A 14508-nucleotide genomic window follows, 5' to 3' on the forward strand; every position below is an offset into this window, starting at 1 on the left:
TAATAATCTTATCCATCGTAACGAGCTCGAGCACAAGGTATGTAAAGGGTTGACCAGAGTACAGACTCATGACCCCGGAAGAGGGAAAAAGGTCCAAAGAGGAACCGGAAGTTACGGCGTTTCGGACATTTTAGTAGTTTCAGGTCAGCCTGTTTAAAAAGCAAAAATGAATTAAAAATAAAAACAAGAATACCACCCTCCTCCCACAAAAACTCAGAAAAAAGCCAGACAGTGGCCAGTGCTAAATCTAAAGCTAATCCTAACCCCATTTTTCCAGAAGGCAACCCAAGAGAAATATGTTTATCAAAAGAAATACCACCCATATTCAAAAAAAGTTTTAAAAAAAATAGCCATAACGGTAAGAAAAAGCTTACAGCGATTAGAAGCATCGAATAGTTCCTTCTTACTCATATTTCAAAGAACATCAAATGTCAGATCATATTACTATATTAATTCTCCATATATAAATGATTGGAAGTGACGTTAGAAACAGAAAGGATTCTGGGAAGAAGAAGAAAACAATCCACCATCTTAAAATATAATACTCCAGTAACATTTCAGAAAGAAAACAAGCCTTAAAATTGTAATTAAATAACTTTCAAAAAATTATAGAGTAAGATATACAAGATCACTAACAGAAAAGCATAATATCATTTAACAGTATAAAGTGTACCTACACTGCAAGATCAAGGGGAAAAACCCTCGAACTATACAAATCAAAGACGAGAGAGAAAAAAAATGATACATTAATTAATTCTCCGCAGAGGGCGGCAGATTGTTGAGAAAACTTTGGGCTTCCATCGGATTTTTAAACAGGCGGTGCGAGTTGTCCAGCATAACCACTCTCAAACGGGCTGGAAACAGTAGCGCTATTTTATAGACCCGACGATAAAGTTCTGCCATCTGTGGTTTAAAAGCCATCCGTTTTTTCAGTACATCTTGGCTGTAATCGACAATCCTGAACTTGAATTCTTGAAATTGGATCATACCTTTCTTTCGAGCAGCTCGAATAATTCATTCCTTGTCATGAACATATTGAAACCGAATGATGATTGGTCTCGGTCTGGCCAAATTCTCCGGATTAAAATGAAAAGTACGATGCACACGATCTAGTAGTGGGGGCTCCTCCAATATATCGGAACCAAACACTTCCATTAGCAACTTAGAAAAATCTTTGGTAGGATCTCCCGACTCAACATCTTCAGGAAAACCGATTATTCGCAAATTCTGTCGTCGGGAGCAATTTTCAAGATCAATAGTCTTAGCTTGATGACGTTCCAGCTGCTGAGTTACCGAAGTTAACCATTTTTCAAGAGCTTCAATTTTTCGATCCCTTTTGCAGCCATCTTGATCTAGTTCAGAGATCCTAACTTGTTGTTGATCGATTTCACGTCTGAGTAATCTGGAATCTTCCTGCATCAACTTCAACACTCCTTCAATTAGGGTGAGTCTTTGATTAACTGTTTCATCTGGAAGTTCCTTCATTACTTCCGTAGTTATCGGAACTTCCTTCGATGTTCCAGGATCACCATTTTTCTTCCCGTTCCTGCCGGGACCTTTCCCTTCTTTAACTTCTCGTGCTCTGGTATTCATTTTCAGTGAGTGAAAGTCACAGTTCAATGACATAAATGTGACATAAATCGTTTAGTGTGGGAATAGTTGAAGTAAGTAAGAGTGGTTACGTGTAAAAAAGTAAAGGGTATGGAGCAATGCCAAAGTACAGCTCACTCCAAGGGCTCCCTGCTGCATTTTGATGATTTTGCTGCATTTCTTGAGCTCCTTCTAATTACCGGCAATGTAAGCTGTCTGCCGCGTGTTAAGTGCTGTTCGCACGGAACTGTTAATCCAGGGTTTCTGGTTTGGGTGGACCGTGACTGATATCTGGGGAACAACACCCTCAATACACTTCCGGATTAAGCTCTTGAACCCTTCCCTGAAGATCCTTTGGCCTTATTGTCTGCCTGCACTGCATTTCCTTGGCAACTGCAATACTGTTTCCCTGAACTATCCTGTTCTGTTTTGCCTTGTGCAACCTCTATGCACTGATGTGATGAAATGATCTATTTGGATCGCATGCAGAAAAGTTACCATTGTACCTCGGTACATTTGACAATAATAAATCAATTTACCGATTTATTGTTGTCAATTATGCAGTGACCCTTGATTGCTTCAGATTGTTATACCGTGGGGTGGTGATGGGGATAAGCCCCCATGACCTATTAAATTCTCCCAATAGCGTCCGAATCAAATACCCTCTGTCAACCAAGTCCAGCTCCTGGCCTTCATGTGTGGCTTAGCTACTAAGCCCGGTGGAAGCATTTCATCCGAGAGCAGACAGGGCAAAGGCGGGTTACTGGGCCTTACAACTAGTCGCTTCGGGCAGCTGGGTTTCGTCAGACATGATTGGCATCTCATCCAGGGGAAGGAAAACTCTGATCTCAATCCTCCACTGCCTTGCAACTCTATCCCTCATGGGAGTAAACCCACAGGCAAAAACCTAGAGCTGGAGCTCCTAAGGCAGACTTATGTTGTGATCAGCGCAAACTGGCTACTCCTGCGATGCTTCTGGTCCCAAGCTGTATCAGTCTCTGCCGTTCCTTTGTCTTCATCAGATGCATGGAAGAGGGGAGAACGCTACATGGGCAACAGCTGGCTCTCCATATCGCAGTGTCCTGGCTCCCGTATCGAGTCAGCTGGGAGGTAACATCCATGGTCGACCCTGACAGGCGGAGACCTCATAAGACAGTTCCACACACCCCACTGCCAGACTGATCAGTAGCAGTTGCCAAGACTTCACCGCCCTCTCCCAGAAACACGACGTACATCACTGACACATTTGTTGTCTCTTCCATTCACAGAGACTCCATCTGTCCACCGCTCCTCCATCTTTGAAATCGAAAGTAAACAATTTTCTTTCTTGTCTTTCCGATGAGCTGTCGATCCGAAACCTCACTGTGATTCTCTCCACAGATGCTGCCCGACTTGAGTATTTCCCGCATATTCTGCTCCTGTTTAGATACAAGAGCAGTGGACACCTGTGACTCCCCAGTGTACAGATTTGCCAAAACGCACAGTGTCCTGCTCTCCATATTTCCACACCAGATCAACATTAACATCGTCTGTTAATGTTACAAACAACGCTTTAAATGTAGTGAAATGTTGTTGTAATAGAAGTGCAATAGGATATCAGGGGGATGCTCAGCTTCACAAGTCAGTAGTACCAGAATATGAGGGTTGGGCATTTTCTGGGATATCCATCGCTGTCAGTTCTGGTGTCCGTGAACAGAGTTTTACTTTCTATCCCAATATCCATGGAAGCATTCAATTACTTCATGTAATCTCAAGCACTGAATGTTGAATTTATAAAATTCTTTGTCAGATGAGCCATTTAACACTTTGACAATGTTCTCTGTTCCCATGGAAGATGTTCAACAGAAACACAAGGAGACTCTGCGGGCACAAACTGAGACACTGAGAGTGAACACGATCCTGATGAGGGAGAAGGTGAAGGTTTTCCAGCTGGTTGATCGATACGCTGAGCTCACGGTCATTTCTACTGTTCGAGATCGACGATTAGTGGAACATGAGCTGCTAGCAAGAGGCAGAGACCACGAGGAGTGGAGAGAGAAACATCTCCGCGGAGAGCTGGAAAAAATCCGGACTGATCAGTTATTCCAGAGCAGCTTTTCCCGGAGTAAATCCAAATCTGGGAGTTCAGCAGCAGTGGCCGGAGTCGCGGGGATCGGGAAAACAACAATGGTACAAAAGATTGTTTATGACTGGGCCACAGGGAAAATATACCAACAATTCCAGTTTGTCTTCAGTTTCAAATTCAGGGATTTAAACTCCATTAACTGCAGAGTAAACCTGAGGGAACTGATTTTGGATCAGTATCCTTACTTTGGGAATTTCCTGAGAGAGGTCTGGAAGAACCCAGAGGGATTGCTGTTTATATTCGATGGTTTGGATGAATTCAAGCACAGAATCGATTTTGCTGACGGTCGGAGAGATACAGAACCCAAGCACCAGTGCCCAGATCCTGAATTCAAATGCAGGGTGTCTGACATTGTGTACAGTTTAATCCAGCACAAACTGCTCCCAGGGTGTTCGGTGCTGGTGACCACCCGCCCCACTGCATTACATTTACTGGAAAAGGCAGAGATCAGTGTCTGTGCTGAAATCCTGGGATTTGTTGGTGAGGAACGGAAGGAATATTTCATCAGGCATTTTGAAGATCAGGCAGTGGCAGTAGCTGTTTTCAAACATGTGAAGGAGAACGAGATCCTGTACACCATGAGCTACAACCCCTCCTACTGCTGGATCCTCGCTCTGGCACTGGGACCCTTCTTCACACAAAGAGTCAGGGACCCGCAGCGAGTTCCCAAGACCATCACCCAACTGTTCTCCTACTATATTTACAACATCCTGAAAAACCACGGCCGTGAGATTGAGAACCCCCGTGATGTGTTACTCAGGGTTGGTCAGATGGCCTACAGAGGAGTGTCCGAGAAGAAGATTGTGTTTACAGATGGAGATTTGATCAACTACAATCTGCAGCCTTCCCAGTTCCTGTCCGGGTTTTTGATGGAGCTTTTGGAGAGAGAGAATTCTGCCCGATGTGTGGTGTACACATTCCCACACCTCACCATCCAAGAGTTTGTAGCTGCAGTCGCACAATTCCTGAATCCACATCCTGGGAATATCCTCAAATTCCTCACTAAAGCCCACAACACGACAGATGGGCGATTTGAGATATTTCTCCGTTTTGTTGCTGGTCTCTCTTCCCCAATGACAGCTCGAGGCCTGGAGGAGTTTCTGGGTCCATTTCCTCATCAAACAACCTGCCGGGTGATTGACTGGGTGAAGGAGGAGGTTAAACGCCAGAGTGGAAACACGTGGAGTGAAGCCGGTAAAAGGAGCCTCCTGAACACATTGCACTACCTGTTTGAGTCTCAGAATCGTGGACTGGCTCAGGCCGCACTGGGATCTGTGGAAACACTTTCATTCGATGGAATGACACTGACCCCGATTGACTGCGCAGTCCTGTCTCATGCCATCGGACTCTGTGACACAATAAAACAGCTTGAACTGAACAACTGCCACATTCAATGTGAAGGAATTCAGCGGCTGGGACCTGGGCTGCACAAGTGCCAGGAGTTGAGGTAACTTTATTTATCTCTCACTCTGAACTCTGAAACTGTTCCATTGTGTTGTTTCAACATAAAAGAATTTGGGTGAAACTGTAGTAAATCAGATTGTGAAGAATTGGGACAAATGACCAGAGGATCGGTCAGTAATTCCCAAGGACGGGAGGGTTCATCTTATTGGATTATCTTTTCCCATTGGTATCCTCCTTTGGGACCTCTCCCTCATCCCCCGTCCTCCTGTGTGATCTCTCTTCCCCATTCTTCCTATCCCTTTCCTCAGGTGGGGTCTTGTCCACTATCTCCCATAAATAAATCTTCCTCACTGTGGCCCTGCCCCTTCCGATGCTCTCAAGTCAGGAACACTTTTCTAACCATCAGGGAATGAGACAGAATATGTGGAGTTTACAGGGTCACACCAACAGACTAAATTACTGACATTCAGTGAACATCCTGGAGCTGGGCAGTGAGGGACATTGACACTGATGGGAACTCCGATCAGTGACTTACTGAAGGGCTTAATGTTCCCTGAAATATCCATGTGAGAGAAATTCCCTCAGACTCTCTGGTTGAATTACTTTGTTCATCAATTTGTCTGTTTGTGTTTAGACTTGGGGAGAATGACCTGAGAGATTCAGGAGTGAAACTGGTCTCTGCGGCTCTGAGGAACCCGGTGTGTAAAATAGAGAAACTGCGGTAAGTACCAGACTGTGGGAGATTGTGTTTACAGTCACTGGGTGTCTGACACTGAACGTTAATATGATCAGTAATTGTGTTACTGACAAACACTGGGGATTTGTACTGAATCCTGTCTCTCTGTGTCCTTCACCCTCACTCTCTCTCATTTCCAGGCTGGAGAGAGTCGGTCTCACAGATTCTGGTGCCGAGGATCTCGTCTTCTCTATCAGTACAAACCCATCACTGACGGAGCTGAACCTGAGTGAGAATGAACTGGGAGATTCAGGAGTGAAACTTTTGTCTGCGGCTCTGAGGAACTCGGAGTGTAAAATACAGAAACTGTGGTAAGTACCAGACTGTGGGAGTTTGTGTTTACAGTCACTGGGTGTCTGACATTGAACATAAATGTGATCAGTAAGTGTGTTACTGATAAACACTGGGGATTTGTACCGTCTCCTGTCTCTCTGTGTCCTTCACCCTCACTCTCTCTTATCTCCAGGTTGGACAGTGTCAGTCTCACAGATTCTGGTGCTGAGGATCTCGTCTCTACTCTCAGAACAAACCTGTCGCTGACGGAGTTGAGGCTGGGATGGAACTTGCTGACAGACCGATCTGTCCCCGATCTCCGCTGCCTCATACTGAACCAACCGAGTCTGAAGCGGATTCAGTGAGTGTTTGTGTTAATGTTCAATGTGATAAAATATCAGCGGATCCTCGGGCTTTCTAGTGATATTTGTCTGTGATTGTTGTTGAAACATTAACCCCAGTCCCCTGTTTCTGACACTGTTGTGTAATCTGTTTATTTCATCTTTATTCTTCGATCTGTTTCAGGCTTGTGAAGAATCGGTTCAGTGAGACCGGGAAGAAGGAGCTGAGATCTCTGCAAGAACCCAGACCCGGACTGACAGTGATCCTGTGAACATCTGAATGTGTGAACCTCCCCGCCCGCGGGATGGGGATATTTTGGCCGATTCCCTGCCCTCCCCTTTAATGGCCACGCGCCTGATGTAATTCCCAACGGTTCTAATGGAACTGACACCAGCCTCGTGCTCTGTGACACCGGAAGCGATCCTGCAGTGTCTTATTTCCACCTGTTGTCCGCTGATGCAGCTTCCGCCAGATGTGCAGGTTCGAGATTCCCCCACGTGAAACCCCGGGGAATAACTCAGACAGGAAGATCCTGAGGATGGCGGGTTTCAGTCTGGGACACCAGTGTCCCGGGGTGGGATTATCCCGGGAGAGACCTAACCAGTTCCCCTCTACCACCACATTGCTCCATCTAGCAGAATTAGTCCTTACTCTTAATAATTTCTCCTTTGGCACCTCCCACTTCCTCCAAACTAGAGGTGTAGCTATCGGCACCCGTATGGGTCCTAGCTATGCCTGCCTTTTTGTTGGCTTTGTGGAACAATTTATGTTTCAAACCTATTCTGGTATCTGTCCCCCACTTTTCCTTCGCTACATTGATGACTGCATTGGCGCTGCTTCCTGCACGCATGCTGAGCTCGTTGACTTTATTAACTTTGCCTCCAACTTTCATCCTGCCCTCAAGTTTACCTGGTCCATTTCCGACACATCCCTCTCCTTTCTAGATCTTTCTGTCTCTGTCTCTGGAGCCAGCTTGTCCACTGATGTCTACTATAAGCCTACTGACTCTCACAGCTATCTGGACTATTCCTCTTCTCACCATCTCTTGCAAAAATGCCATCCCCTTCTCGCAATTCCTCCGTCTCCGCCACATCTGCTCTCAGGATGAGGCTTTTCATTCCAGGAGGAGGGAGATGTCCTCCTTTTTTAAAGGAAAAGGCTTCCCTTCCTCCACTATCAACTCTGCTCTCAAACACATCTCCCCCATTTCACGTACATCTGCTCTCACTCCATCCTCCCACCACCCCACCAGTTAGAGTTAACCTGGCCCTCACCTACCACCCCACCAGCCTCCGGGTCCAACTTATAACTCTCCATAACTTCCAAAACCTCCAATGAGATCCCACCACTAAGCACACCTTTCCCTGCCCCCAGCTTTCTGCAGGGATCGCTCCCTATGCGACTCCCTTGTCCATTCGTCCCCACCAATCCCCCTCCTGGCACTTATCCTTGTAAGTGGAACAAGTGCTACACATGCCCTTACACTTCCTCCCTTACCACCATTCAGGGCCCCAGACAGTCCTTCCAGGTGAGGCAACACTTCTTCACCTGTGAGTCGGCTGGGGTGATATACTGCGTCCGGTGCTCCCGATGTGGCCTTCTATATATTGGCGACACCCGACGCAGACTGGGAGATCGTTTTGCTGAACACCTACGCTCTGTCCGCCAGAGAAAGCAGGATCTCCCAGTGGCCACACATTTTAATTCCACATCCCATTCCCATTCTGATATGTCAATCCACGGCCTCCTCTACTGTAAAGAGAAACCACACTCAGGTTGGAGGAACAACACCTTATATTCCGTTTGGGTAGCCTCCAACCTGATGGCATGAACATCGACTTCTCTAACTTCTGCTAAGGCCCCACCTCCCCCTCGTACCCCATCTGTTATTTATCTATTTATTTATTTATTTATTTATTCATATACATACATTCTTTTTCTCTCTCTGTCCTTCTGTCTATACCCCTTGCCCATCCTCTAGGTTCCCTTCCCCCCTTTTCTTTCTTCCCGGACCTCCTGTCCCATGATCCTCTCATATCCCCTTTGCCAATCACCTGTCCAGCTCTTGGCTCCATCCCCGCTCCTCCTGTCTTCTCCTATCATTTTGGATCTCCCCCTCCCCCTCCAACTTTCAAATCTCTTACTCACTCTTCCTTCAGTTAGTCCTGACGAAGGGTCTCGGCCTGAAACGTCGACTGTACCTCTTCCTAGAGATGCTGCCTGGCCTGCTGCGTTCAGCAGCAACTTCGATGTGTGTTGCTTGAAATTCCAGCATCTGCAGATTTCCTCATGTTTGACAGAATCCTTTTGCTCCCTTTGCTGAGGACGGTGTATTCGGCAGTCTGGCCAATATAATGATGTTAAATTGACCAATACCTCGGCAGTGACCCTGGATCTGCAGCGATCCCGGACACGGCCCTGAAGTGTGATTTTATAATCATCAGTTCCCCGATGCAGAGTGACAGTGAGAAACGTAGCTGATTATTCAATCTGTCACCCGGGTCAGTGTGACTGTCAGTGAGTCGGGAACAGCTTATTTATTCCTGCACGTCAGCAGCTCACACATTGTTTAATTTACATTTGTCCTGATGAAATCAATAAACCGCTGTAACTTCCTGTCTTGGAGTCAGACTCGAGTCTCATTCGAGGAGAAACAGTGACCTGAGGATACTGCTGCCCCCACACACCCAGTGAACTGCAATAATGGGTCTGAGCTCCTCACACTGGTACAGCAGCTTCTCAGCTCCAGGCTGAGGGATGTCAGTCTGATAGTGTCTGGTCCCCAGGATCTCTTCACTCCTCATCCCCATCCAGGCTGATTACCGCTTCCTCGCACCCCCAGATATGAGCACTATTCTGACCCCCATGCTCTCTTACTCTCACAGACAAAAACGACAAAAGAGATAGGAAGGTCATATACTGTGTCATATCTGACCTGCGTCCACAAAGGTCGCGAACAAGAGAATGGAACAGAAGCAAACAGCATGGGGTGTCGGACAGAGTGAAGCTCCGTCTGTATCGTCCCATCAGTCTCACTCCAGGACGTTGAATTACAATATCCCTGTGTCAGACGCAGAGTGAAGCTCCCTCCACATTGTCACATCACCACTCACATGCTCAGACATTGAGTGAATCTCCCACCACAACATATTAGTTAACACTCCCTGGATCAGACACAGAGTGATGCTCCCTCCACACCATCCCAGCTCAGAATCCCTGGATTAGGCACAAAATGAATCTCCTTCCACATAGTATCATCACACTTACAGGATCAGACACAGAGAATTCCCTCCACATCATTCCATGATACACTCCGAGGGTCAGACATTGGGAAAAGCTTACACCGGGCCATACCATGACAAAAGTCCTGTGTCAGACACAGAGTGATGCTCCCTCACATCACATAGTCACAGGGTGAGAGACAGCGAATTCCCTCCACACCATCCCACGATACATCTCCATGGTCAGACCTTGAGAAAGTCTCACTTTGGGCTATCCGATTACAAATTTCTTGTGTCAGGCATAGTGAAGATCCCTCCACAGCGTCACATCACACACACACACACAGGGTCAGTCATTGAGATAACCTCCCACCACACCATCCCATCTCCTGTGGCCTGCTCCTGTTCCTGTTGTCTGTGTGTTTAAAGAAATGGAATAATCAGACCCTTGTTGGGCCTGCAGGCTGATCCAGTCGGTGTTGTAGGGACCAGTTGTTGGAGCCCAGTTGTTCCCAAACTGTGTCAACAATTTGGTTGAGGGACCAAATTCAACATTTCCGAGTCTGTTATTGATTCAAAATGAATATTTATATGTTCTCAATAATATAAAATGTATAATTATATATTGGTCATGACACAAAATTTATATTTATACCTTGTTAATGACACAAAATGTACAGTTATATATTGATCGTGACACAAAATTTATACCTTGATAATGACACAAAATGTATATTTCTGTATTGTTACTGGCAGAGTTTTGTATAATTGATTTTCCGTGTGTTATCTGAATGTACTTGCCAATAACGCTTCTACAAGTCAGTGTTTCTCTGTACCTGTACCTTCCCATATTTGTGCACTTGGCAATAAATTCAACAGGACCTGAGAGAAAACAATGAGATTTGAGCAGTGATGATCATAAGACCATATGACTATAAGACTTCAGAGCAGAATTAGGCCACCAGGCCGGTTGAGTCTGCTCCACCGTTCAATTATGGCTAACCCTTTTTATCTCCTCCTCAACCCCAGTTCCCAGCATTTTCCCCATAACGTTTGTTGTCATGTCCAAGCAAGAACCTATCAATCTCTGCCTTAAATACACCAGTGACATGGCCTCCACAGCTGCACGTGGAAGAAATTCCACAAATGCACCACCCTTTGGCTGAAGAAATTTATCTGCATCCCTGTTTTGAAAGGGCAGCCCTCTATCCTGAGTCTGTGCACTTTTATCCTAGTCTCTCCCACCATGGGAAACGTCCTTTCCACATCTACTCTGTCCAGGCCTTTCAGCATTTGAATGGTTTTAGTGAGATCCTCCTCAGCCTTCTGAATTGCAGCGAGTACAAACCCAAAGCCATCAAACGTTCATCGTATGATAACCCTTTCATTCCTGGAATCAGACCCTCTCCTTGGCACCTCACTGGGTCAAATGTAAAAAGGCAGTACACTGTTAAATGCAAGACCCTGAATGGTGTTGATGAACAGAGGGATATTGGAATCCAAGTCCACAGCTCCCTGACTGTGGCTGCAGAGATTGAAAGGGTGTTTAAGAAGGCAAATGGCATGGTTGCCTTTATTAGTCAAGGCACTGAGTGAAAAAGCCAGGAAGCTACGTTGCTACCTGATAAAACTCTATAGTAGTGTGTACAATCAATTCAGTAACTGTGTATTGTCGCAGTGGCCATTGTCTAAGTGGACGGAGTGAGAGTGGTGATCTTGAGGCTCTTCGAGGCTTCAGCAAGAGAGACTTCAGTCAGAGAAAGAAAAAGAAATAAAGTAACATCTCCTGGTAAACTACATCTGCTCAGTTAGGACAGCAGAGATTCCAGGCAGGATCGTTGAATGCTCCTCTTCAGGGATGTGGATAGGCAGCGAGACCTCCAGTGTCCCTGACAACTACAACTGCGAGAGGCTGCAGCTTCTTACAAGCCGTGTTAAACGAGTTGGGGCTGGAACTGGATGAACTCCGGATCATTCGAGACGCTGAGGGGTGGCGGATTAGACAAATAGAGAGGTAGTTACACCCAAGGTACAGGGCACGGGAAACTGGGTGACAACCAGGAAGAGAAAAAGGGGTTTCGGGAGCCAGTGCAGAGTATCCCTGTGGCCAGCCTCCTCACCACTTTGGATACTGTTGTGAGGCGGTGACCTAATAGAGAAAAGTCACAGTGGCCGGGTCTCTGGCACTGAGTCTGTCTCTCTGACATAAGATAGAAGTAGGAAATTTGTTTCCATTGGTAGGTGAGATAGAACTGGGGCAGCCGTCCCCAGCCACCGGGCCGCGAGGAAACGATATGATTTGGCGATATGACTCAGCTGCACCTTTCCTCGTTCCCCGTCACGCCCACTGTGGAGCCATTACGCACGCGAGGTCATTAACAGCGCGTCATCAATGTCAGCGCGGGAAGGAGATCAACTCCTCCAGCTTGCAAATGACGACGGGCTGAAAAGTATGCTTGACATAACATCTCTGCCGGCATTCTGGATCAAAGTCAAGGCTAAAAATCCTGAGATAGTCACGGAAGCACTGAAAACGTTGCTTCCATTTCCATCAAATCTCTGCAATGAATGCAACAAAAACTAAATTGCGGAACAGACTGGACATAAGGAACCTCCTTCGAGTATCGCTGTCTCCCGTCACCCCTCGATAGGACCGTCTTGTTGCAGGAAAACAAGCCCAGGGCTCCCACTGATTCAGTGATATTGGTGTGTTGCAATGATTTTATATGTTCATACGGGGAAAATATGTGCTGTGTGTTTAATATCCAAACGTTACTTAAAATGTTATGATGCTATTGACTTATATAACCATATAACAATTACAGCACGGAAACAGGCGATCTCACCCCTTCTAGTCCGTGCCAAACGCTACTCTCACCTAGTCCCACCGACCTGCACTCAGCCCATAACCCTCCATTCCTTTCCTGTCCATATACCTATCCAATTTTTCTTTAAATGATAGTATCGAACCTGCCTCTATCACTTCTACCGGAAGTTCATTCAACACTTACTTCAAGCTCCCCTGATAATTGACTTATCACTATTTTCATGCGAGGAAAATAAGCGCTGTGTGCTTAATATTAAATTCGTTAGATAAACCCTTTTAGAAAGGAAATTGAGTGCATTAGCCACTTATCACCAATATTCTGGTAGTGATTAACACCCCCCACCCCCCTCCTCCGAAGACAATCGCCAAAAACGATGGGGGGGGGTGGAAATCGTACACGCATGCACACTGGTGCCCACGCACGGCTTCATGGTAATTGTAGTCTTTCTCGGGGTAAACCCAGCGTATTTGACTGCACTGCTGCTCTAGTCCGTTGGCAACCCTACCACCCCCGACCCCCCCGCCCCACCGGTCGGCCGGTCCACAAGAATATTGTCAATATGAAACCGGTCCGCAGTGCGAAAAAGGGTGGGGACCCTTGAACTAGGGGACATTGCCTCAAGATTCGGGGAGAAGATTTAGGTTGGAGATGAGGAGGGTCTCTGCACTGAGTCTGCCTCTCTGACATCTTAGCTGTTGTGGAGATTCCTGCATATCAGCCACTGACAAAACTAGTCAAACGAGTTCAGAGGGAGATACAGACCTGACCAGAGGGAGAAACCTCAGCATTGTGGAGCTGTTTTGAAAACACGGGCTGGATCACGTTCAGAGAGGCGGCTACCTACGACCGTCACATTAACATCGATGAATATGCCAGATCTCTGAAGGGCATTGACGAAGTCACCGTTATTAAACATATCAACGTGAAGACAAATCATGGCTGACGGTGAGAGATTGGGATTCTGCCGTCATATTGGCGGAATAAGACAGTTCTCAGGTCTTTTATGCTCAGTTTGATACACGGAACGACATGTCGGGAACGATGACTCACCCCTCCCCACCCCAAAACCCACAAGGAACAGACACTCTGTCTGGCCGCAGCTGATGTGAGGAAGACCCCCAAGCCAAGGTCAACCCATGTATAGCTGCGGATCCTGATAACTTACGTGGAAGGATTCTGTGGGACTGTGCAGCCCGGTTGGCAGGTTCTAAGAGCTATCTTCATCATCTCTCTGGAACAGTTCACTGTCCCCTCGGGCTTCTAGGCGGCCACCATCATTGCGGTTCCAAAAAGGTCGATGGAAAGACGTCTCAATGACTGCAGTCCAGAGATGCTGACCTCTGAAAAAAAGAAATGAATTGCTTTTAGCTGCCCATTATGGATGGCATTCAATCCGATCTTTATTGAAACATTTCTAGGTCACCTATCACTCAAATCGATGGTGTTGATGCTTCTGCACCTCCACTCCTTCACGTCCCACCAGGAATTAGTAACACATACGCCAGGACACTGCTCATCATCTCCACCTTGGCTTTTATCTCACAGAAGCTGGTGGGTAAACTGTTCTCGTTCATTCACCGTAACTATACCCCGGGCTTCATAATGCAAAGGCCACAGTCTGTTCATGTCAATAAAGTCATTAAGAAGGTGAAGATGGAATAAGTAACTAAGCCTAGACAATAATATTAAAGATGATACCAAAAGTTTCTTCAAATGCAGAAAGCGTAAAAGAGAGGCGAAAGTGGACATCATCCAAATAGCGGACAAACTCATTAAGTATTTTCAATCAGTCTTCACTGTGGAAGCCACTGGCAGTATTGTGGAAGTTCCAAGTTTCTGGGGCCATGAAATGTGAAATGACGTTTCTTGGGAAACAGAAAGGTCTGAAGGTAGGTTAGTAACGTGGACAACCCAGCGTTCTAAAAAGGTTGGCTGAAGAGATCATGAGGCATTCGTAATAATCTTTGAAGGATCACTAGATTCTGGAAT

At 46.3% G+C, this 14508-nt stretch overlaps 1 protein-coding gene across 3 annotated transcripts in view; it reads left to right on the forward strand.

Moving 5' to 3' along the window:
* The window catches only part of LOC140206763 (NACHT, LRR and PYD domains-containing protein 3-like), a 37311-nt gene extending 26734 nt beyond the window's left edge, over positions 1–10577 (forward strand). For all 3 annotated transcript variants that reach the window (XM_072274966.1, XM_072274967.1, XM_072274968.1), the window contains exons 8-12: positions 3425–5162; positions 5754–5840; positions 5996–6166; positions 6322–6489; positions 6654–10577. In XM_072274966.1, coding sequence (XP_072131067.1) covers positions 3425–5162; positions 5754–5840; positions 5996–6166; positions 6322–6489; positions 6654–6741 — 2252 coding nt within the window. In that variant the 3' untranslated portion in view covers positions 6742–10577. The remainder of the gene's footprint in view (positions 1–3424; positions 5163–5753; positions 5841–5995; positions 6167–6321; positions 6490–6653) is intronic.
* Positions 10578–14508: the final 3931 nt, after the last annotated feature.

This window comes from Mobula birostris, chromosome 13 (assembly GCF_030028105.1).
Source record: "Mobula birostris isolate sMobBir1 chromosome 13, sMobBir1.hap1, whole genome shotgun sequence".
Taxonomy (NCBI): Eukaryota; Metazoa; Chordata; class Chondrichthyes; order Myliobatiformes; family Myliobatidae; genus Mobula; species Mobula birostris.